Source organism: Mustela lutreola, chromosome 5 (genome assembly GCF_030435805.1).
Source record: "Mustela lutreola isolate mMusLut2 chromosome 5, mMusLut2.pri, whole genome shotgun sequence".
Taxonomy (NCBI): domain Eukaryota; kingdom Metazoa; phylum Chordata; class Mammalia; order Carnivora; family Mustelidae; genus Mustela; species Mustela lutreola.
In genome coordinates this window covers 3,693,661-3,718,824 of record NC_081294.1, presented here as the reverse complement: position 1 = coordinate 3,718,824, position 25,164 = coordinate 3,693,661, and the positions used below count along the sequence as shown (strand labels likewise).

At 49.3% G+C, this 25,164-nt stretch overlaps 1 protein-coding gene across 3 annotated transcripts in view; it reads right to left on the bottom strand.

The window, feature by feature from the left end:
- ADAMTS16 (ADAM metallopeptidase with thrombospondin type 1 motif 16) overlaps positions 1 to 25,164 on the bottom strand; it is a 150,348-nt gene that overhangs the window by 98,838 nt on the left and 26,346 nt on the right. For all 3 annotated transcript variants that reach the window (XM_059173597.1, XM_059173595.1, XM_059173596.1), the window contains exons 4-8: positions 8,411 to 8,669; positions 5,493 to 5,692; positions 4,595 to 4,678; positions 2,202 to 2,361; positions 476 to 581 (exon numbers count right to left, since the gene is read on the bottom strand). In XM_059173597.1, coding sequence (XP_059029580.1) covers positions 476 to 581; positions 2,202 to 2,361; positions 4,595 to 4,678; positions 5,493 to 5,692; positions 8,411 to 8,669 — 809 coding nt within the window. The remainder of the gene's footprint in view (positions 1 to 475; positions 582 to 2,201; positions 2,362 to 4,594; positions 4,679 to 5,492; positions 5,693 to 8,410; positions 8,670 to 25,164) is intronic.

Genomic DNA, 25,164 nt, shown 5'->3' with positions numbered 1-25,164 from the left:
CCCACGTTCAGAACAGGATAAAGGAGCGGAGGCTGAGACAACCGTGCAATCACAGTCACGCCCGCGCCGGGACGGAAGGACGAGCAGGGGAAGGACAGCGTAGATGCGGAAACCACCGCGGCTTTAGACTGTGCACGGCTCGGCGCTAAAATAAAAATGTAAGAAGGGAAGCCTGTGTGGCTCAGTAGGTTAAGCATCTGACTCTTGATCTCAGGGTTGTGAGTTCAAGCCCCATGTTGGGTTCCATGCTGGGCGTGGAGCCTGCTTAAAAAAATAAAAATGAACAAAGAAAAACCATAAGAAGAGCCTAAGGGATCCACCCCCTCCTTGTCCGAGACATTCTCCTTGTCCGTGACGCTCTCCTTGGACACACGTGATGCCCCTTACAGACCTGACCTAATGAATCAGTGTCTCTGTGGGACTCGCCCAGCAGGGAGAGCACCCCAGGATCCACCCTTCCACGGAATGCACTCACTTGTGTCCAGACTCGTGGGCGATGGTGAAGGCCAGTCCAAGACCCGTATCTTCATTAACTGTGCAGCTGCGGTATTTACTGCACATTCCACTTATGGGCGCAAATCCTACGGGGTGCAGAGATCAAACGATTATAGAGCAGTGTTGTTGTGATAAAATAGAGAAAAAAGGTGTACTACACAAGCATCTTTATCCTCTGTCCTCCGGAGAAGTGTGTTTCTCATCTCCACGGGGGGAATCTGAACGGGAAACTCTTGGACAAGCACATAAAGGCTCTTTGCAAGGTTCGTGGAGGGGATCTGCTCTCCACCTGGAAAACGACTCATGGTTCCGTGTGGCATTCATGTTGCATTTATGATCGGGGCAGAGTAGAAAAGGGAATTCCCTGTGCATGGAAAAGATTCTCTACCTTTTGATATAAAAATATGTGTTCTCAGAAGTCTGAATAAGAGAGTACTGCAGTGAATGTGTGCATCAGGAAGGTCCCCGAGGCCAGCCCAGTCCAAGGGTTCACCAGACGGATTCATGGGACTTAGCCTTTGTTATACTCCCTGGTATAGTTCCATACACATACAGAGGAGGTCAAAATCAGCAACAGGAACACATGCACAGGGAGAGATCTGGAGGAAACCATGCAGGAGTTTCTAGAACTCTCTCCCAGTGGGCCCACAAAGGAGGAACCTCAGACACTCAGGACCTAGGAGTTTTATCCAGAGCTAATCCCTTAGCAGCCCTGCCTAGTGTGGACCCAAACTCTAGACTCCCAGAAGGGAAGGAGACGTCCTGTGGAAGCCCCATTATCTGTATAAGCAAACAGCATAGGCACAATGAGCCAGTACACCAGGCAGGGTGCTGGGAAGCCCCCCGGAGTCTAGGTCTCAGAGGCTGGCCAGGACCGCCTTGGAAGCAGGACTTTCCAGGAACAAGCAGCTACGATTAACCTCTCAGCTGTCTGACTAAGATCCCAGAAAGAAATGCAGAGTCAGGAAAAATGTCCAAGAGAGCCCTGCTATGGCATACTGTGCTTTACACGATTTGGAAAAAAAATACCAGAGTACTGCCTTCAAGATAGATCCAGCCTCATAAATATGTTAAAAACTTGCTAGGATTGGGGCACCTGGGTGGCTCAGTCAGTTAAGTATCTGCCTTCAGCTTAGGTCTTGATTCCGGGGTCCTTGATTGGTCCTGGGATCGATCTCTGAGTTGGGCTCCCTGCTCCATGGGGAGCCTGCTTCTCCCTCTCTCTCTGCCCCTTCACTTACGCCCTCTTAAATAAATAAGAATCTTTTAAAAATTGCTAAGATCGCAGTATTTATACAGCAAAGGGAAATGAGGGATGTGATTCTGCTTTAACATCTCTGCAAATATTCACAGACATACTGCTTCTGCCACAGAAGGGGACACCCTTGAATCTGTTCACTGGCTTCTCACACAGGGGAGGGGAACAGAGAGTAGAGACAGCAACCCTTAAAGTGGAAGAGACGGGAGCTCTTAAATGTGCGTCTTGAACGAGGGACTGCTCCTCGGGAAGTTGTCACTTTGGGTGAATAAACACACACGTCTACGCTTGGCCTAAGTCCGTCCAGGGAAGCCCATCTCTGCTGGCAGCCCTGTCCAGCAGCGTCCACCACCATGGATCTGCCCTGGGGGGCAGTTTCTCAACATCCTGGGTCCCCGAGGGTGCACAGCCCAAACACCGTCCTCGAAACTCCGAGGGAGGGTCTTACCCAAGGTGTCACATGGCTCATTCTTCCAGGAACATATGTCCAGGCCCGTCAGCAAGATAGCATGGTCGTGGCGTGTGCCGTCTCTGCCCATCAACCCAGACTGCCACTGGCAGAAGCTGCTTAAGGTGTGGTCGGCGTGATGGCTTATCACGAGCCCCGGCTGTGCAAGACAGACCAACAGCGCCGTGACAACAGAGAAGACACGTCAGCAAGTCCGATCTCCACTACACAGAGGGGTCCCAATGGTCTACAAGCGGAGCTACCCATTTCACGGACTAAAATCCAAAGGAGAGTGTCTTATAAAAAACTGGTGCAGATTCAGGGTGGACACTTCCTTTCATTTCTGTGCTTCTGTGTGAAGACAGCTGGGATGCTGTCAGCTGACCCTGAAGGCATTTTCAATGCCCCAAGGAGATTGAGTCCTTGTGCCTGTGTGCGCTGCCATCGAGGTCTTTGTATAAAACACTTCCTGAACTTGTCAGGCAACAGGACCCTTGCTATGGGATTCCACACGTGCATGAAAACACACCCAGACGGTTGATCTCATAACCAAGCTGGGCAAGTGGGATTTCCGATTTACAAGTCTTACCATTTATCATGACAGTGTTATACTAAGTCACTTTCCTCTAGAAGAGACATGGTTATGATGACAGTGTTATACTAAGTCACTTTCCTCTAGAAGCGACATGGTTATGAGAAGGGCAGGTCAGCCGAGGAAGCTCTTTATCTAGAAAACAGACTGGAGCCCGCAGGAAACTATGCAGGACACATCCCACCAGATACCTGTATACCGCGTTCTAACAGAGCAACAGCAAAATGTCAGCGTGACGGCCGCCCACGTGCCTGTGGCATTCAGAAGTGGGGGGTCAGGAACACCCCCCAGCGCTCACTGAAATGAGTTATTTGAACTTTGCTGCTCTTTCTTCCTGTGGCTCCGTCCGAGAAAGCCAGGTTGAACGGCTCAATTCCAGGACAACTTCAGTGTAGCCCTCACGACTAGATGTCCGGTTGAAATGTGCATTTCTGGCTCCCTGGCAAGGTTCTCTCCTCCAGGGCTGATTTCGTCTCTGCACAAAGTCAGATGCACCTCAGCCTAATGCCGGGCCTCAACCCTGGGGCAGGTCTCACATTCCTGAGCAGGTGACTTCCAGGAACACCGCATTAATCCAAGTTCACACAGGTGTACGATCAAAAGATAACCTCGCTTATTCTTTGCAGCTTGGATGAATTCCAAGGTGAAAACGATTTAATACAAGGAATAATTAACCTGTCACCTGAGATGCCCTGCCCCTGGGGCACCCCCTGCCCAGACGCTCACTCACACAAAGACAATGGAGCTGTATCTTCCGGACCACTGGGGCTAGAAACAGACTTGCCCCCGCAGGCCCTCACCCTGCCCAGAAAAAGACCAACACTGCAGAAGCTCCCCATCTGGACACATCTTAGACCTTCTGAGGGATCTCAGGTTTCATTTTAAAAAAACTCTCTGTTTTATAAACAAGAGAACCACGGCGAACGGGGGCCCTGGCTAAGATGTGAGCAAGGGCGGCTCTCTCCCCAGTGCGGAGCCAGCGATGAGTGTGGGGACAAGCAGAAGCGAGAGTCCTGCAGGGCGGCTCTCTCCCCAGTGCGGAGCCAGCGATGAGTGTGGGGACAAGCAGAAGCCAGAGTCCTGCGTGGCGGAGATGCCCCCGTTGCCCGTGCTGCACAATGTGCGTCCGCAGCCTCCCTGTGAACGGAGCGCACGCGGGTACATTTAGGCACGGACGCGGGGATGGAGGCAAGGGGAGGTTTGCATCCGCTGTGACCACGATCTGGCACGATGGAGGTTTGGATGCAACGAGAGACATAGACTTGCCATTCCAGAATCTCTGTCAAAACATCGCACTGAGAGTGGAGGTGGCAGGGGTTGGTGGGGTCCATCTTAGGAGTTAGGAAGTGACAGAGGAAAACAACAGTGCCGCACAGTAGGATCCCACTACCGTTTCGGTCTACTGGCAAAGAGCAGAAAGGGCTCCTTTCCGCGTGGGAGCCTAAAAGCTCATGGTGGGGAGGGGGCGGAAGACACACTGTGCATCTCTATTTTCAACAGGCTCCCATCCATGTGGTTAAGGCAGGTCTTCTGTTCTGTCTTCTCCCACATCTCCTAAGAGAGAATTCCTCCTCACTCGGCCCATTTGCACGCACACACAATTCGAGTCATTATTAAAGGAACAGATAAAAGACTCATGGCGTTAGACACAAAATATTACACACATTTTGCTCCCAAGGAGGGAAAAGTCAGGAATCTACAGCCAATCACACTGAGAGAGAGAGAGGAAAAAAAAAAAAAAGCCTCACTTTGCCTGTATTTTTCTGGGGAAAATCAGCTGTCCGTTTCAAAGACAGATTACCTGTTCTTCCTCCAGCAGGATCAGACCGACAATCGCAATGTTGATGTTTCCTCCTATTGTTCCGTCCTTGAACAAAGCCGATACCTGAAAAAGACAGGCAGTCAGGCCAGCCCCACACGTGGTGCCATTTCCCTGTCCCCGCATCCTGCCGGTGACGGTGGGTCCCATTGTCCTGCCGGTGACGGCGGGTCCCTTGCTCTCGTGACACGGCAGTGCTGCCTTCTTACACTGCTAGACGGACAGGCACAGGCATGTCGACAGGCCAGGTGGAGCAAGTGCTGAGTCCTCATTGCTGCGTAGGCGACCAGACGGGACGCCAGCACCGACACCCACATTCAGGGGGTAGAATGCAAAGTGCGTTCACAACATCATCATCCCAACTAGCTCTCAAACCACACTTATGTGACCTGGGATCTCGTCTTCCGTTACCTACGCATCACTCGGTCACGTTTCTCATCACGCCTCCTCATCACAGCGGCTGCCGATCTGGGACACGGGACGTTTTACCCGAGATGGCAGCCTGCAGGGTTGTAGGCTTTTCTGACTTTGTAGATAAAATAACGCATATTCAGTATTTAAACTTAGCATTCCTGAACGGGTGGGCATTTCTGTCTAGCCATCAGCAGACTTAGTGACTAAGGCGTCTCAGCATCTTCTCACAGATTTCTGGTAAATGGAGACACTGAGCCACCCAAACCGTGCCCCCGGTTCACGGAGCGGGCCGATGGCTCCCCGCTCCTTATGGTGTTCTCTGAAGTTGTGAACGCGGCCCTTTTGGCCGGAGCACAGTAAGAGTGAAGGGGGCCCCACAGATAAGATACTTCTGCGTGTGTGACGTGAAGGCGCGCACCCCATCCGGGGATCCCGCACGTGGCTTCTACCAGAAGGACTCGCCTACCATGTTGAGTATGGTCAGCACGTAGGTGGTGACGTTCTCATGCCCGTGGTTCTGCATCATCTTCCTGTCGACCACCACCAGCGTCTCCACGTTCAGCTCTTTGTTCCTGTGGGACTTCAGGAGTGAGCGCTTGTGCCGCCAGTGAGGCGCGAACTCGTCCGGCAGGATGAAGAGGTCCCCCCTGGGAGGCCTGGGCGTGTCTGCGCAGCGGGTGTTCCGAGAACAAACGAAAGCAAAGTCATCACCAAACCAGCAGCGGAACTCGTTATGTAGAAATCGGCTTTTCCAAATGAACGTTCACGTGTGAACCACAGACCCCTGGAGACACTGTGATTCAGAACTCGCACCAAAGTGGAGCCTGAGATGCAAATCAGGCTTGCAGAACCTCGACGGGATGGAAGGCATCACCATGTCTCCCTCTGTGTAGTTCTGTCCCAGTTTATAGCAAGGAGAGGGGCCGCTGGGGTCTCCTGTTCTAGCCGCAGAAGCACAAAGCCCAGTGACCACCAGCATAAGGATCTGTGGGCCCGGCCTCTGCGGAACGGCGACTAACCAAGTGGTAGAACCAACAGTTACGGTGGCACCATCTTGCCTCGCTTGCTTATTTGAACGATTTTAGTGGCCTGATTCTTCTTAAAGCTGATTCCCACGTCTGGACACATAACCAGTTTGTCTCTCGTGTTTCAAATGGGTCACAAACTCTGACACTTCACAGCAGGGCTGAGTTTCCTAGAAAGTGCCCTAAATATTTACCTCATTTAATCACAAGACAAAACATACTCTGTCCTCTTACAGCCATTTAAAAACTGTCTGGGCAGGTGTCTGGGTGGCTCAGTGGGTTAAGCCTCTGCCTTCAGCTCAGGTCATGATCCCAGAGTCCTGGGATGGAGCCGTGCATGGGGCTCTCTGCTGGGCGGGGAGTCTGCTTCCTCCTCTCTGCCTGCCTCTCTGCCTACTTGTGATCTCTCTCCCTCTCTGTCAAATAAATAAATAAAATATTAAAACAACAACAACAACAAAACATTTTAGGCATTTATAATTGGAAAGTTAACACAGAGCCACAGGTAATCGGGTTAAGGGGTGTTTCTGAAAAGCTTTTCAAGTCAAAGTAGACTTCAGATCACCCACACATCTGGGTGGCACTAATTCAGAGCGACGCCAGCTCTATTCACGGACCGCGCTGCTCCAAGTCGCTATTTCATTTCACAGGTACTCACAACCGGTGCATTTTGTCTCTTTGCTAAAATGCTCTCAAACCTGAATGAACCCTGTGGAGGACAGTAATGACTCTGGCCATGTCGTCAGAGCGTGCATCCTGTGCCAAGCATGTTGATGCTGCTGCAGACACGGCTGCACGCTCAGAGCTGTTTCTATGCTCACTCCGGGTATGGCTGGGGCCACTGAGCCACAGGGAGGGAAGGTCACTTGCTCACAGCCTCTCCCTAGAAAGGGTCAGAAATGGGGCCTCCGGCTGACTGCACGGTCCGGGAGCGGTCTGGTAAGCTTCACCCTTGACTTCAAGCACATCATTCTGCTTTCAACGGCCCCTTCACACAGGTGCCAAAACACACACCGAAAAATGTCCATTTTCTGAACCAGAGACTCCAGGGGGAAGGTTCCTCGTATGTGCGAGCCCCACGAGCCAGAAGGCAGGCCGTCCTGCAGGGAAGTGCCAAGCCCCACAAACAACATGGAAACGTCCTCGCCCAGAGAGCAGTGGTCTCAGGAATGACAGGATTCAGCCTGGAAGCAGCAGCTGTCACTTCTGCCAGTCTGATGGCCTCCGAGCATGCACAGGATGGCTGTGCGCCCAGCAGGGAAGGGACAGAAACCTCTGGCAAACCAAACCGCACCGTGTGGGTCACTAATGTCCTCCGAGAAGCGCTTCGTGGCCCTTTCCTTCTCACTGATTACGACTGGCCGGTGCCTGCAGCCGCCCCCCTCCTGCTCCCGTCCACGCAGCCCCAGGCAGCCGAGGCTGACACCTCTTCGGATGCCCTTCCGCCTCGGTCGCCCTGACTTTCTCGGACCCCAGGTCTCCTCCCTTTGTTCCCACCCCATTCTTCCGGCCGCTGACTGAGCCCCTGACTTAGTCGATCTGGGCTGAGCTTTTCACGTGAGCGCAGATCCAGGATTCTGTTTACAGGTGTGCGAGTCCGTGCACACAGGTGCTGGCGGCTGCGGCGCTCGCGGCTCCGCGCTGAGCGCGCAGCCATCACCCCAGTCCGCCTGCAGCACGACCACCTCTGCTCCAGGGCGCTGGGTCCGCGGCCAACACAACCAGAAGACGGGCTCACGGGGCAGAGGGGAAGTTTAACCCTTCCAGTGCTGGAGGAGAGGCTGAGGGATATGAGAGAAATTGCAGAAAAGCCTGAACTCCCATTTCTGAACGGTGAGAGGCTCCCACGTAAAATGGGACTATCACGTCGCCTCCTGAGTGTTCGCTCAACAAAGCCTGCCACAAAGTGCTGGTGATAAATTGTGGGTAAATTAGGTCATGCCTAGCCTGTCCTTTTGATGTGGTGAAGCAGAGAATAGAAATATGTATGGAGATAAATCACCTCACAGAAAACTATGTGGGTTTCCATAAATCCAGACCTCAAAACGATAGAATTACTGAGCAGACCTGCCAGGTTCCTTTGAAGACAATCAGTGGATTCTGCATTTCTGGACAGTATGTCATTTCATCTGCCCAGGGAACGATTCTTTTAAAGAAAAAACCTACCATGATCTGTCCATCCACCGTGAAAGGCGGTGCGTAGTGAACACACAGACCACAGAATCTCACGCAAACGTAGCAAAGACGGTCTGTTAAGTCTACCTTGTGGAGACACTGCTCCGAAGAGCATCTGAAACATCCCACGCGCTGACACGACGGTCCCGGGGGTAAATGCACACCAAGAATCGCTCTTACGTACATTTCTTGCGCCTTCCGCAGAAATGCTGCTTTGGTGGGTGCCGGAGGTTGGAGCTGCCGTGCAGGGCCGGATTCCCCAGCTCCCGATCCCTCTCGGTCATGACGGCCTGGGGAGCCCCCGGAGCCCGCACGTCTGCTGATCTCTTGTACAGTATGTGGGAGGGGGACCCAGCCCGGGCAGGGTCCTGCAGTCGCCCCGCCAGGTGAGAAGGAAGTGGTTTTAGGAAGTAATCTGCTTCTTGTGTTCTTATCATGCCGGACTGGAAACAGGAAGAGAGAAAGTGCAGTTATACCTTCTGACCAGTGGACACCCCTCCTTATACCTTCTGACCAGCGGACACCCCTCCTTATACCTTCTGGCCAGCGAACACCCCTCCTTATACCTTCTGACCAGCGGACACCCCCTCCTTATACCTTCTGACCGGCGGACACCCCCTCCTTATACCTTCTGACCGGCGGACACCCCCTCCAGCATCCCTCTTTATGATCCCGCCACAGCGTGCTGTTCCCTCCAACACCTGCGCTGAGGATGAGGAACGGGAGGACCCATCGCTGGGCCTTCCCATCCTCCCCCGCTCAGGGAGACCGGCCTGCAGACGTTTCAGGACGTGATGCCGGGAGCAGCGGGGGCTCCTAATACACTGATGGGGGGGCTCAGACCACGTGACGGAGGAGAAAGCTCACATACACAGGCTCTGATGTCAGCAGGGGTGCACGGGAGGTCCCACACAGGGAGAGAAGATCTCGATCCCAACAGAGTCATTTGCGCAACCCCTTTCAAACTTGAATAGTTTGTGACGCTTCATATGAAAGTGTAATTTAAGATTAATCCAGAAGAAAGCACAAGAGAATTCACTGAGGATATCAGGAAAGTCTTTCTCAGCAAGGTATCATGGAAACAGGGAAAAACTAACACATAAAAACACTAAAAAGCCCTGCAAAGCAAATGTGGCATAAAGAACACTTCAAAAGAAGTCTTAAAGGAGGCAACATTAAGGGACTGCCTTTTACCTTTTAGAGTGACAAATATTTTTTTATTTTTATTTATTTTTTAAGATTTTATTTATTTATTTGACAGAGAGAGATCACAAGTAGGCAGGGAGGCAGGCAGAGGGGTGGGGGAAGCAGGCTCCCTGCTGAGCAGAGAGCCCGATGCAGGGCTCGATCCCAGGAGGATCACAACCAGAGCTGAAGGCAGAAGCTTCACCCACTGAGCCACCCAGGTGCCCTGACAAATATATTTTTTAAAACCTAGTAATAACCACTGTTGGTTATATCCAGTGTGACACTCTGGAAAAGTGTGCCCTGGGGCAGAGCCAGGATACGGGCTGTCACGGCTCCCGCCATGTCCACGACTCTAAAAGTGTGATGGGTTCTAAGGAAGAGCCTTCTGGAATTCTTACCAGGTGCTTCTTTTAGGCACTTCTCCAACACTGATCAGTACGTCTGACTGTGCACTGCAGCAGAGTGTGCAGGAGCAGAGACGTACAAACAAAACAAAATAATAAATGTTTACCAATTCATTCAGGGTAATGTTTGTTTTTAAAGTATACATATGTGTTTGGAGAGTATAGAACATTTAACGAGATCAGATAATTATGTGTCCTGATAATCATAATTAAATATTTTGTCTCAAGTTCCCATGACTGCGGCCAACATCATCTGGAGGAAGACTGAAATCAGGAACTGCGATTCTGTGAGGTGGGTCCCCACTCACACTCCTCCCAAGGATGAGGCAATAGAGAGGTGCAGGGATCCACTTCTGTTTCCAAGGAAACCTGGCTCGGGAGTGGGGCGTCGGGATCCCAGCACAATCAGGACAGGCTCAGAATCTGCACATTGACCATTTTTATTGTAAGAGTTTCCAAAAGGGATTATTTTTTAAAGTGTGTAATAGTGTGAGCTCAACTATTCCCATTTTAGAAAGCATGATCTGCATGCCCTTAGAGAACCTTCCTTTGGTAAGTGAGAGCAGTCGCCGATGGTGGTGGCAGTGGTCCTTGGGGCAAAGGCTGCGTGAGGGACGAGCTTGCATCCTCCTCAGACTTTCAGAATCCTTCATGCTCTCACATCAGTAATGTCAGGGCACTGCTGGATCATGGGATTACAGACTTTTTAAACTTTTTGTAAATGTTACTCCATATTAGCATAATTGGGGAATATAATTAGTTGTTTCTGCACAGCTGCCCAGTGGTCGCTTAGAACTCTCTGGTGCTGAAATACTAGTCTTACCGACCTGCTGATTTTCCCCAAAGTCACTTTGATAGTTGATGACAATGAGCGAGACACTTAGTGACTCGCAGAGGCTGACCCAAGAGACCCTGTTCTAAGTGCGCCTGATTTCAGAGCCGGAGTCTGACTCTCGCTCGGGGAGGGCTGTGTGTCCCTGCCCACCAGATGAACCTCCTTGTTGGGCTGGGCCACCCTGTGTGAGTCTGAATGTCTGCACACAGGGGCATGACAGGCTTGGGAAAACACTTCTTAGATCTCGCAACACAGAGAAACACAACTCTCAGGAACAGGAAGTTGGGGTGGGAGAGAAGTTTTTCAGACATTCAGAGACTAAGCATTGGCCCTGGAGTTCCTACTGGTGGGGCAGGGGTAAACACGGCCCGCTATCAAGGCAGCCATCAGCACTCTGGGAGGTAGACCTCCCGGGGCCCAATACCACCTGGCAGTGGGCAGGCTGAGTGCCTGGGCTTGACAGCGGGCATCACAGAGTGGGAGGAGGCACCTGCCTCCCAGGGCAGCCTGGGAATCTCTGTGTCCTCTATAAACTCCTGTAGGACCTTGCTTGAAAGTTCACGGTTCTGTCAAGGAACAGACAAGTGTGGAAGGACGTCACGGCTACATCCACGGAGGTCTCCTGCTTCCTGCATGTAAATGAGCCCTGGAGTAGCGTGAGCGGTCACGGATACACTCAACCTCGGGAAGTAACATGACCAAAGAGGTTTTCCTCACCTTTGAAAGTAACCAGTAACCAGTTCAAGTAGTAAATTTAAAAAAAAAAAAAAAAATTCATTTTCACCTTAAAAAAAAAAAACAAAAAACCTTTCCTGATATATAAACTAGTCCCTGGCTTTCTAATCGCCCCTGGGAAAACCATCAGCTCCTTGAGAACGCGGAGTTGGTGTCACTCAGCTCAGGGAGCCCCCTCTGACTCAGGGAGCAGTAGATGCCCCAGCAGGCACATCCAACCCCAGCAGGTCATGCTACCTGCGTGACCTTTACTCAGCCTCTCTGGGTGTGTTGTGCTGGAGGAAGTGGAGATAAGGCTTCTTGTCCTGAGTTTGTAGCACTTAACAATGAATGTATTTTAAATGCAGGACCCACAGAAGATATGCAAAAAAGATTTGCTGCACCAAAAACACTTGTGACCTCTGACAGCTGTTGCAGTCCCAGAAGTGAGTCCTCCATCCCCCAACCCCCACCCCACCCAGGTCAAGCCTCCGTTGTGGGCGTCTGGGGCTGAGAGGACCAGAGCTTCGGGTAAGAGACCTACTGCGGCTGGAGAGCTTCCTAGTCTTCATTAACAAAATAGCCAATCCCCAATTTCATTAAATGCAGAGACTATAAGAACTGATTAAGACTGATGTTTTGATTTCCCTTACATTCAACAGATACTGAAAAATACAGAAAAAAGTAACTATCCTCTTGCTGCATCATTAGTTTGTAAGCTTACTTAAAAGGTTGGCTAAATCATGGAAGATTAATGTTGTCTGCTTATTAAAGCTGCTCTTTATTGAACCAAGAATATTTATTTGGACACTCATCAAATGTCCGGTGCACCTGCCCACAGTAACCACAGGGGTGTCAGCTGGGTGGATGATTAACCAGGCTTTTAGAAAAAGGCCAGCGTCCTCCAAACTTTGCAAAGGAGCTCTCCCAGGGCCTGGAACTCTCCTAGGCAGCTCTGTAAATCATTGTGCACTGGGAAATTCATCTAACGCTTGTACTGCATTTGCAAGGGAGAAAAAACACGTGCTAGGGTACTGTTGAGAAAATGCTGTTTCTCGCTCAATGAGTTATGTGAAGGAAACGTTGAGGCTCTAGATCATTTTATTCACAATTCCGACTTGTTGGATTTCCACAGACAAATCAAACAGAATCAAACCTACAACTGTACAAAAATGCAATTGACACTGAGGAGGTTTCTTCTGTTAGGAGGAAGAAAAGGAATCATCCAATAAATGATGTTGAGAAAACTGGTCAGCTCTTTGGGAAAAAACAAATCTAGATTTCCTCTGCATTCCATTAACCAAAATAATGGCCAAAAGCAGCAAGAATCACAAAAAATGAAAAGATTCAATAAAATATGTATTTATAATTTTGGTGTAGAGTAGATACATGCAAACAGAAAACAAAGTCAGGAACCTGTGAAGAAAGAGATGGATAATGTTGGTTAAATTCAACATTGAGTATGGTGAAAAGTACCATGGATCAAATGATAAGTTAGGGGAAATTCTTGAATGCAAATGACAAAAATGAGAATCCTTAAAAAATGATCCATAAAAGCTAACAAAAAATGAAGAAGTAATTCAACTTAAAAAAAAAAAAAAAAAGGAGAGGAAAAGAAACAAAATAGGACAAAAAAAAAGAAAAAAAAAGGCAACTCACAGGTGGGGAGAGATTTATAAAAACAGTGTTTGATTTTACTTCCAATTTTTCAAGAAGATGAAAACCATAATGAGATTCAGTGTCTCCTCCATCTGACTGGGTTGCTGAAAAGCAGTACATACCCAGCTACAACAAAGATGTGGGAAAATTAGTAAATCAGTAAAGTACTTTTGGAAAGAATTGACAGTGTCTCTCAAAATTGTAAATACATGTGCTTTTGACCTAATAATTCTGAAGCTAGGAAGGTACCCCAAGAAAATTCTTAAACATAGACACCCAAGATATGGAAAAGGATGTTTATCATAGTAAAAATAAATAAAATAACCTTCCAAATTAGAAATATTTAAAATGCCCCTGAAGAAAGACAGGTTTACTAAATGAAACTGTATGTATTGGAAATCAATGTTAACATTTGAAAACACACAGTTACTAATACAGAATTATATCCAGATTTATATAGTGAGAAAAGTAAAGTGCAAAACTATAGTGGTATTAGTCAAAGCTTTCTGTAAAAAAAGAAAAAAAAAAGTTGGTAGGTTTATATCAATATGTATCTATTTATAAAAGCTGTCCATAATATGGAATATTACTCAACTATAAAAGAGAATTAAATCTTGCCATTTTCAACATGGATGAACCTAGAGGGTATCATGATGAATGAAGTTAGCCAGGAAAGAAAGATAAAGATCATATGATTTCACTCATGTGGACTCTAAGAAACAAACGAACAAAAAGAACAAATAGAAGGTACAAACAGACCCATAAATACAGAGAACACACTGATGGCTTTGAGAGAGACAGGATATGGGGTGATGGGTAAATGGGTGAAGGGGAGTGGGAGATCCAGGTTTCCAGATACGGAATGAATGAGTCACAAGGATGAAAGACACAGCTTACAGAATATAGTCACATTGTAACAGTGTTGTATGGTGACAAGTGCTGGTGGTACTTGTGATGAGCGCCCAGGAAATGACTGAAATGTAGACTCACTATGTTGTACACCTGATACTAATGTATCATTGTGTGCCAACCATACTTCAATACATAAAGATTAAGGGGCCCCTGGGTGGCTCAGGGCACTAAGCCTCTGCTCAGGTCATGATCTCGGAGTTGTGAGATGGAGCCCCACGTCTGCCCAGTGCAGAGCCTGCCTAGGATTCTCTCTCTCCTTCTCCTTCTCCACCCATCTCCAATTCTATAAATAAATATTAAAATAAAAGTAGAAGCTGTCCATAAAAGTTGCTTGAATTAAAAAAAATCAAATGGAAATTAAGAAGAGATGCATAAATGTCCAGGCACAGAGCCTGTTTCTCCTCCAATGTGACAGATCCCCATTGAACTAGCTCCAAAAGTACCCTGGGTGACTCCATGAGCCCTTTGTGAGAGAGCTAGCTACCAACCAACAGGTAAAAACGTGAGTCAGTGCATATAGGAGAAAAGGCATTTCATTTTCCAACTAATTTAACTTACTCTCCTCCGTGTTTTTTTCTAAAAATGTCATTTGTTTGGGGAACTACTCTATACATCTTAGTTTTCTTAGTGATGTCTCAGACACACAAGTCAGTTGCAACTTTTATAGATGCCAAACTCTGCTTTTTATTTCCTTTTAGCCTCAAGATCAAACATGAACCCGCACCAGGTCAGTCTATCCCTTGTCATATGCCCAAGACCACAGGAAGTCTTCCTGCATGATTACTTGTGATGTTTTGAAAATTGAAATTCACCCAAAATCTTCTAAAAACCTAAACAAACCAGGAGGCTCTTTCTCCATGAGATGTTGCACCTGTGTCTTCTCCCTATCCCTGATACGCCAGGCTGGGGCCCTGGGCTTCTTCAATCTGCTTCTTGCAGGGAAAAGACGTCTGATGCACTGATCACAGGAATCAACCATCATCTTAAACGCACGTAGGTCCAGGCTTTAAAATGTAGCCACTCACTCAGCCATAAAACTGGTTCCTGGTCACCTTCTGTTTGCTCATCTTTCATTTCAGAAGACTAACATTTTGACACTTGGCACTTTGCTAAGGTTAAAGCTACACACCACTAGTCTTAGTAGTTATGCTATCGGTCCCAGTCATCACAATCCACGAAGAGGACTGAACCTGGGTTTCTTCCAAACCCCAATTCCTACCACAGTGCTGTCAGATCAGATCCCTGTCCCCTGAGCACTTGCTGTCTGTGAGTGGGAAGAAAGGAAAGACTGCAGACATCTCAGCTGGAAGCTGACTGGAGCAGACTGGGCACTGACTGGAGGCTGAAGGAAACTGATGGAAGCTGATGGAGGCAGACTAGAGGCTGGCTGGAGGCTGACTGGAGGCTGACTGGAGGCAGATGGAGGCAGACTAGAGGCTGGTGGAGGCTGATAGAGGCTGACTAGATTAAACACAGTAGGGTGGTCTTCCAAGGAGGAGAACTCTTCTGTCTTTCCCCCCCTGCATGATGCAAACAAACACATCCTTGGTTGGCTTCTCTCTGGATCTTGTGACCTTGAGAAACTGGGCTACTGTGACACCTGGCAGAGCAGGGCAAGTGCGACTTGGTAAAGTGCCAGCCACCTACACTGGCCACACACCTCACCCCTCACAGGAAGGGGGAGCATCACTGTGCACACCTGGGCCTTAAGCCAATCAGGCTTTGGGTTGACTAATTTATTTTTTAGTTAATTATTTTTAAAGGTTTATCTATCTATGTATTTATCTGACACAGAAAGAGAGAGAGAGAGCACAAGCAAGGGGGAGCTGCCAGCAGAGGGAGAAGCAGACTCCCCCGCTGAGCAGGGAGCTCCACATGGGGCTCAATCCCAGGGCACTGGGATCATGGCCTGAGCTGAAGGCAGATGCTTAACTGACTGAGCCACCCAGGCACCCCTATTTTTGGGTGAATTTGATAGCAGGAGGAAGCAGGGGTATGCTTTCAGAGGGCAATTTAAGAATGCACTGTGATTATCCCCGGCTATTCCAAATGATCGATGACAATGGGTTTATTTAAGACCATTTCTGAGTCTTTATGCTTCTTGTCCACTATAGCATCAGAAGATCTTTTTGTTTTGAAAACTTATCACGGAAGTTTTAAAGGTTCAATAATGCAAATGCCCACCAATCAGCCCTTGTCTTAGAATGCTCGTATTTTTGTATTTTTCACTAATTTTAATTCACTCCAACATTAAATTATCAATATTTCCTGCCTTCCTATACAAAAGAATCTTAGTGGTGACATAACTTATGATTAGAGCTCGGACGGAAATGATGTTCTTTCCCCCAGTAGCATCCCTGCTCACAGACTGACCCAGGAGTGTTGGTGGCTAAGTGCTCCTCACCCAGTTCTTATGCTTTCATCAGCCCTGCGGTACCCAGGGGCACGGATCTCCTTGCCCCTCACTTGTTCCACTCCAGGGAGGGAATAAGCTGTCCGTGAGTCTGGACTCAAAACGGGGCATGCATGGTATAGCCCTTTCTACTCAGGATACCACCCACCACTGGAGTCAGGTATCCTCTTAGGTCTTGGTCATAGGGGAAGCTGAGCTGCCTGCCCCCCGGCGGTTGGCTGTCTGGAGCCCAGCATCTCTAGCAACTCAGGGTATGGGTCTAGGCTGGGGCCCACTTTTAGGAAATCCACTCACCTGAACAAATATTCCTCTTTCTCCAAAAATGTTTTTATTGGTAATTTTTTAAAAAGGATACGTAGGTGTTACCATTTGAGTTTCTCTTTTTGTTCGTATTTTATAATTCACTAGAATACAGCATGTATGGAAAAGGGAAAAGGGAGAGTACGAGGTAAGGAAATAGAGAATTACTTATTGGATCACCTCAAAACCCAATATACTTTATTTGCTCTCAGGTGGCTCATTAATTAGCAGAACACTATTGTGTATACTCTTATGCACATAAATGGATATAAATAATAGTTACTTTGTCTTGAGCTTCACCTATGTAGCAGGTAATGTGCTATGTGTTTTGCTGTATTTATTATTCCTGTTGTAGTAACAAACATATAAAATGGAAATTAATATTCCCATTTAAAGGAAATGACATCAAATTAAAAAAAATATAGCTCAACACTGTAGACATAGTAAATGGGTTGGCTAATATTAATATTCAGTCTGAATGAGTCCCATATACATATATATCTATATAGATATCTCCTAGCCAACACATCAGTGTGTCCTCTCTACCATCGTATTCTCCAGAGGGCATTGTATAGTCCTCAGAGAATAACACTAGTGATGGTGCTAGTTGAGAGTGAACTTGGAGTCATTGTAAATGTATACTGTAAACTCTAGCACAGCGACTAACAATGTAACAACAACAAAAAAAGAAACATAAGTTATGCTAAAAAAGACAGAAAATAGAATCCTATATTATGCTCATTTAAATCCACAAAAGGCAGAAAAATAATAGAAAACAAGAACAGAACAAAGGAGAAGAGCAGCAAAGAGAAAACAGTCACTAATCCAGTCGGTACTAATCCAACTACATCAATAATTACTTTGAGTGTCAATGGTCTGAGTGCATTAATTAAAAGACAAAGACTGTCAGGATGTATCAAAACACAAGATCTGACTATGTGTTGCCTTCAATGAATCCCCTTTACATAGAGTTAAAATTAATGGATGGGAAAAATGTACCATGCCAGCAGTAATCAGGAGAAGCAGGAATAGCTACATGAACTTCAGACAGAGCAGACTTCAAAGTAAAGAATTGGATCAGGGATAAAGAGGGACAATACGTAATGATAAAAGGGTCAGCTCTCTGAGAAGACAGCAATTCTCAACACACAGGCCCCTAACAACTGAGCATCAAACTATGTGGGGGCAGAAACTACCAGAACTGCAGAGAGAAAGACATGAATCCACTCTCATGGTTGGGAATTCAGCACCCCACCTCCAGAAATGACGAGATCCGGCTGGCAGAAAATCAGTAAGGAAGCAGTGAACTCTGCAAGACCATCCAGCACCTGGATATAAGACCTCTGTCATGACTTCAACAGCAGCAGAACGTATTTTCTCAAGCTCACATGGAATGTTGACCAAGACAGACCACATTCTGAGCCATAAAACATACTTTAAAATATTTAAAAGATTAGAAATCATACGACGTCCACTCTCAGACCATAATACAATCAAAATAGAAATCAATAACAAGGATGCCTGGGTGGCTCAGTGGGTTAAGCCGCTGCCTTCGGCTCAGGTCATGATCTCAGGGTCCTGGGATCAAGTCCCGCATCGGGCTCTGTGCTCAACGGGGAGCCTGCTTCCCTTCCTCTCTCTCTGCCTACTTGTGATCTCTCTCTGTCAAATAAATAAATAAAATCTTAAAAAAAAAAAAAAGAAATCAATAACAAAAAGATAATTAGGAAACTCAGAGTATGTGAAGATCAGACAACACACTTCTAAATAATACATGAATCAAAGAAGAAATTCAAGAGAAGCTAAAAAAAATTCTCAACTACACTAAAATGAAACACAACCAATCTAAATTTGTGTGATACAATGGAAGCAGGGCTTAGCAGGAAATTTATAATCCCGAGTGTATGTATTAGAAAAGAAAAAAGTCCTAAAGTTAATAATCTATATTGTCACCTTAGGAAACAAGAAAAAGAAAATAAAATTGAACCCAAAGTAATTAGAAGAAAAGAAATAATAAGAATTAGAGCAGAAGTCAATAAAATTAAACACTGGAAATCTGTAGAGACTATCAATCAAACCCAAACCTGGTTCTTTTAGAAATGGTGAGGTACAATCATGCTGCACTTAGAGAAATTCTCAGTCCTGAATGCTTTCCTATTTAAAAACAAAGACAATGAAGGAATTCTGGATGGCTCAGCTGGTTAAGCTTCCGACTCTTTTTTGGCTCAGGTCACGATCTCAGGTTTGTGGGTTTGAGCCCTGAGTCAGGTTCCACACTCAGCATAGTCCGCTTGAGGATGTCTCCCCCAGCTCACCTGTGCTCTCTCTCTCAAGTAAATAATTATATAAAATCTTTAAAAGAAAAATAAAGAAGATGATCAAATTAAGGACCCCCTCAAAAAGTTTCTAAAAACCATGAATGACCAACTAGAAACTAGAAAGCTAACTAAAAGGAAATAAATAAATCCAGAGGGTATGAATTGGTAAACAGTAGAACAATGTGATTATTAAACCAAGGAAGTCTTGTAAATCCAAAACCTGGGTTTTAGAACAAAACGAGAACGTCTCATGAAAATGCATTGAGGATGTTAAAGGTCAAGCCCGTACATGATACTACAGGGCGTAGCACATATTTATAGTAGGAACCAAACTTCTTTTGGAGACTAAATGTCACTGGAGTATGTGTCCTCAGATTTCATTATTGAATTTGTTGTTACTGTTTTTTGTGTGTTTTTTTTAATTTTATGAGCTATTTCAGATTAATCTATTACAAGCAACTGATGAGTCATTGAATGCTACATCAAAAACTAATGATGTATCATAAATTGGCTAATGGAACATAATAAAAAATTGAAATAAAACAAAAAGCAAAAAAAATATAGTACAAGAATTTAAGTTTCTATTAGAGGGGTTAAACTATACAGACACTGTCTAAAATGGTGGTCCCTAAATTTTGATTAAAATGGAATAATATTTAAAATTCACTTCTCTGATTGCTCAACAGCCACACATAGGTATTCAAATATAAATTCAAAAAAGTCGAAATTTTAGTCTTGCAATCAGTAGACACATGTGACTACACATATTTCTACCATGGCACAAAGATTGGAAAGAACTACTCTATGACAACTGGAAATAAGCAAATCTTCATGAGCTTACTTTTTATGACGAGTTTGCCGGATACATGAGAGGTTGCTACAACATTTCTCTATCATAGTGTATAACATGCAGTTAGGAACAACCTTAGAAATCACATCCAGTAACATCTTTATAAAACTGTCCCAGCTGTAATATTCAAAACACATTATCTTAGATTGATTGCTCAGTAAGCTTACTTTTGGTTGATACAAAAATATCTGAACTAAGAACAAATCCAATGAAAATTCTCAGGTTTTGTTTCTGTACATTCCCAAGACACAAAGGAATAGTTAAGCAAAATCATCAAGTCGAAGCATTAATATATTGCTGCTACTCAATACGACCAAAATACCATGGGTTAAACATTGTACTAGATTCCCCTACAGAGCTGTGTGACATTTAGACATGAATTAAATCTCACAAGGGGAGAAGCCCATAGTCTTTCTCATCCAAGTGTGTGTAGCAGGTTTGTTCACTCAGTCACTCATTCAAAGTCATTAATTCAAAGACTATCTGTCAATTGCCTATTAGGAACCAGACACTCTTCTGGATAATATAGATACAACTAGGAACAAGACAAACAGATACAATGGCATCCTTGGAGCTTAAACCCTAGTGTAGGGATGTGGGGAGACTACACTGTAGACATAAAAAAATCATAAGAAGTTAAAATGCAATGTATCAATTCTTTCCAACTCCTATCAATTTAATGCAAGTTCAATAAAAATTCCAGCAAATTATTTTGCAAATATCAACAAGCCACGTCTTTAGTTTATCTAGAACGTCAAAAGTCCCAGACCACCTGAATCAATATTGAGGGGGAAGAATGACACCTTGGGCCTGACCCACAGCTTGCTGTAAAGCTGCAGGAATCAAGTCAGGCGGGCACTAGAGAAAGCAGAGACAGACACATCCATGGAACAGCCTAGAGAGCCCAGAAGCAGACCCATGCGAGTGCAGTTAACTCATCTCTGGCAAAGAAGCAAAGGAAACACCATGGAACAAAGTCCATTCTCATTCTTTAAACAAATGGTGCTGGAACACTGGACAGCCACATGCAAAGACACAGACTATAAACCTCTCATAAAAATTAACTCAGAATGGATTACAGACCTTACTATAAAATGCAAAACTATAAAACTGCTAGAAGTTGACCCAGGAGAAAATCTAGATGACCTTGGGTATGCAATAACTTTTTAGGTACGACACCAAAGACATGATCCATGAACAAGGAAAAAAAAAAAAGAAAGAGAGCAAGAGAGCAAGAGAGTGAGAGAGAGAGCGAGAGCGAGAGAGAGAGAGAGAGATTTTAGTGCCATCAACCAAGATGGCAGTATGTATTTCTAAAGAATGGAGGCAACGTGTGGGAAGATGCAGAAGCGAGGAGGCAGTGTGCAGACCTCTGTGCTCCCTGGGAAAGAGCAACAGGTCAAGAGCAAGGAGGGGAAGTCAGAGCAGAGCTGGACAGCCACTGCCGGGGTCGTCCGGGCAGAGAAGTGGGTCACAGTCACGGCGCAGGCTGGGCAACATGTTTCTCATCAGACATCATGGGACCCGGGAAGTCATCACCTGGGTCTACAAGCCACACTTTCTGCGCACACTCAGTCCCTCCCAGTGCCCGAGGCGATGGTGCCCCCCCCCCCCACCATGGGCTGCCGGCTGGGGGGCGAATCCCGATAGGAGCTTATCAAGCGGACCCCGAGCCCATGCATCAGCTGTTTCCCTGCTTCACTCCCATCCCGGAAGGCTCTTTCTCTCCAAACGGACATCTAGTCCCTCTAGATGGTGCCCCTGCAGCTCCAGGTTCCAGGCTAGTCACATCTTGTTTCCGTTAATCACATTAAAATCGGGTCTATTAATTATTGATCGCCTACCATGGCCCTGCTTTTGTTCCAAGAACCAGATGCCATCTCATTGCCAATAACCCTCAGAACGGATTTGTAAGATGGGGTTGGGGAGATAAAGAAATAGAACTTGAACACTCAGAGTGTCCGTCCACGTGCAAACGGAGAAAGTGAGCACAGCGCGGGCTTTCCGCAGGGCCGGGGTGCTGATCCACACGGTGGGTCTACACACACCATGTGGGGCACGAGCAAACGCCCCATGTTGTGTGAGTCCGTTTCTGAGAAACACGCAGGATGGGCACAGATGTGATTTGGGAATTTAATCAGGCTTCTGGCTGGGGTGGGCACGGGAGGGGCTGTAGGTGGCCTCCGCGTCCCCGGGGGCAGGGGCAGCGCTCACAGCCGGGTCATGCTGTGGAAGGGCTGCACCACTGTCCCTCTGCTAAACAGTGACTGTCCCTCTGCTAAGCAGAGACTGACCTGCACACCCACCATAGCCACGTTTGTTATGCAAACTGGACCTCAGGAGAGCTTTCAGAAATACCACAAACTGAGCTCCATGAGCCTGTCCTGAGCGAGGACTGAGATGCGACACCAGGCTGTGGGAGCAGGTGGCCAGGCCACTCCCTAGTTCTTCTTAGCCATGAGGGGGAGGGTCTGGGGGTGTCAGCTCTGAGGGAACGAGGCCTTGGGGAGCCCTGACCCCATAGGCAGGGCGGCACGGCTCTGAGACCCAGAACACGGAGCAAGGGATGGGGCCAGGGACCACATCTCACCGAGACCACTCAGGAGGGAGGCAGATGGAACCAGCGGTTCACCTGTCTCCTCCCCACCACCGCCAGCAGGGCACCCGCAAGGGAAGGACTGGGAGCCGTCACCTGCGGGGCCACGACCAAACCAGACCCGACTCCCCGTGCACCTGCGGGGCCACGACCGAACCAGACCCGACTCCCCGTGCACCTGCGGGCCCGCGACGGCACCAGACCCGACTCCCCGTGCACCTGCGGGCCCGCGACGGCACCAGACCCGACTCCCCGTGCACCTGCGGGCCCGCGACGGCACCAGACCCGACTCCCCGTGCACCTGCGGGGCCACGACCGAACCAGACCCGACTCCCCGTGCACCTGCGGGCCCGCGACGGCACCAGACCCGACTCCCCGTGCACCTGCGGGCCCGCGACGGCACCAGACCCGACTCCCCGTGCACCTGCGGGGCCACGACCGAACCAGACCCGACTCCCCGTGCACCTGCGGGCCCGCGACGGCACCAGACCCGACTCCCCGTGCACCTGCGGGCCCGCGACGGCACCAGACCCGACTCCCCGTGCACCTGCGGGGCCACGACCGAACCAGACCCGACTCCCCGTGCACCTGCGGGCCCGCGACGGCACCAGACCCGACTCCCCGTGCACCTGCGGGCCCGCGACGGCACCAGACCCGACTCCCCGTGCACCTGCGGGGCCACGACCGAACCAGACCCGACTCCCCGTGCACCTGCGGGCCCGCGACGGCACCAGACCCGACTCCCCGTGCACCTGCGGGGCCACGACCGAACCAGACCCGACTCCCCGTGCACCTGCGGGCCCGCGACGGCACCAGACCCGACTCCCCGTGCACCTGCGGGCCCGCGACGGCACCAGACCCGACTCCCCGTGCACCTGCGGGCCCGCGACGGCACCAGACCCGACTCCCCGTGCACCTGCGGGGCCACGACCGAACCAGACCCGACTCCCCGTGCACCTGCGGGCCCGCGACGGCACCAGACCCGACTCCCCGTGCACCTGCGGGCCCGCGACGGCACCAGACCCGACTCCCCGTGCACCTGCGGGGCCACGACCGAACCAGACCCGACTCCCCGTGCACCTGCGGGCCCGCGACGGCACCAGACCCGACTCCCCGTGCACCTGCGGGCCCGCGACGGCACCAGACCCGACTCCCCGTGCACCTGCGGGGCCACGACCGAACCAGACCCGACTCCCCGTGCACCTGCGGGCCCGCGACGGCACCAGACCCGACTCCCCGTGCACCTGCGGGCCCGCGACGGCACCAGACCCGACTCCCCGTGCACCTGCGGGGCCACGACCGAACCAGACCCGACTCCCCGTGCACCTGCGGGCCCGCGACGGCACCAGACCCGACTCCCCGTGCACCTGCGGGGCCACGACCGAACCAGACCCGACTCCCCGTGCACCTGCGGGCCCGCGACGGCACCAGACCCGACTCCCCGTGCACCTGCGGGCCCGCGACGGCACCAGACCCGACTCCCCGTCCACCTGCGGGCCCGCGACGGCACCAGACCCGACTCCCCGTCCACCTGCGGGCCCGCGACGGAACCAGACCCGACTCCCCGTTCACCTGCGGGCCCGCGACGGAACCAGACCCGACTCGCCGTCCTCCTGCGGGCCCGCGACGGAACCAGACCCGACTCCCCGTGCACCTGCGGGCCCGCGACGGCACCAGACCCGACTCCCCGTGCACCTGCGGGCCCGCGACGGAACCAGACCCGACTCGCCGTCCTCCTGCGGGCCCGCGACGGAACCAGACCCGACTCCCCGTCCACCTGCGGGCCCGCGACGGCACCAGACCCGACTCCCCGTTCACCTGCGGGCCCGCGACGGAACCAGACCCGACTCGCCGTCCTCCTGCGGGCCCGCGACGGAACCAGACCCGACTCCCCGTGCACCTGCGGGCCCGCGACGGCACCAGACCCGACTCCCCGTGCACCTGCGGGCCCGCGACGGAACCAGACCCGACTCGCCGTCCTCCTGCGGGCCCGCGACGGAACCAGACCCGACTCCCCGTCCACCTGCGGGCCCGCGACGGAACCAGACCCGACTCCCCTGGCGACGCGGCCCACGACGGAACCAGACCCGACTCCCCTGGCGACGCGGTCCACAGGCTGGGAGTCCGTTTGTCCACATACCCAGCCGTGATGCTGAAAACCTGCTGTCACTGAGAATCATCTGAGTGGTTCCCTGAGTCCTTGCGTCCCACCAAGCTCTGAGTCAGCAGGTCTCAGGGAGGGGGTTCACGTGTTTACGAAGATTCACACACACTGCTTGTGCCAGGAGCCAGGATGCCCCGTGCGCATCCGTCATCTCTGACTTGCAGCCCTGTTCTCAGGGAGCAGAACACACTTGTCACTGCGGGATAACGAGGTGGCAGCGGGTCTGCCGTACAAGAAACCATTTGCTGGGATCCTTTTCTTTATTCTTTATTTTTTTTTTTAAGATTTTATTTATTTATTTGACAGAGAGATCCCAAGGAGGGACAGAAGCAGGCAGAGAGAGAGAGAAAGGGGGAAGCAGGCTCCCCGCTGAGCAGAGAGCCCGACGAGGGGCTCGATCCCAGGACCCTGAGATCATGACCTGAGCTGAAGGCAGAGGCTTAACCCACTGAGTATCCAGGTGCCCCAGGATCCTTTGGATTTTGTATTGAATTTGTTGTACCTGAATTTCCTCATTTTCAAGTCAGTTTGCCTTTGATAACCATATTTTCTGGTGGCAAAATGGTAAACATCTGAAGGAATCCT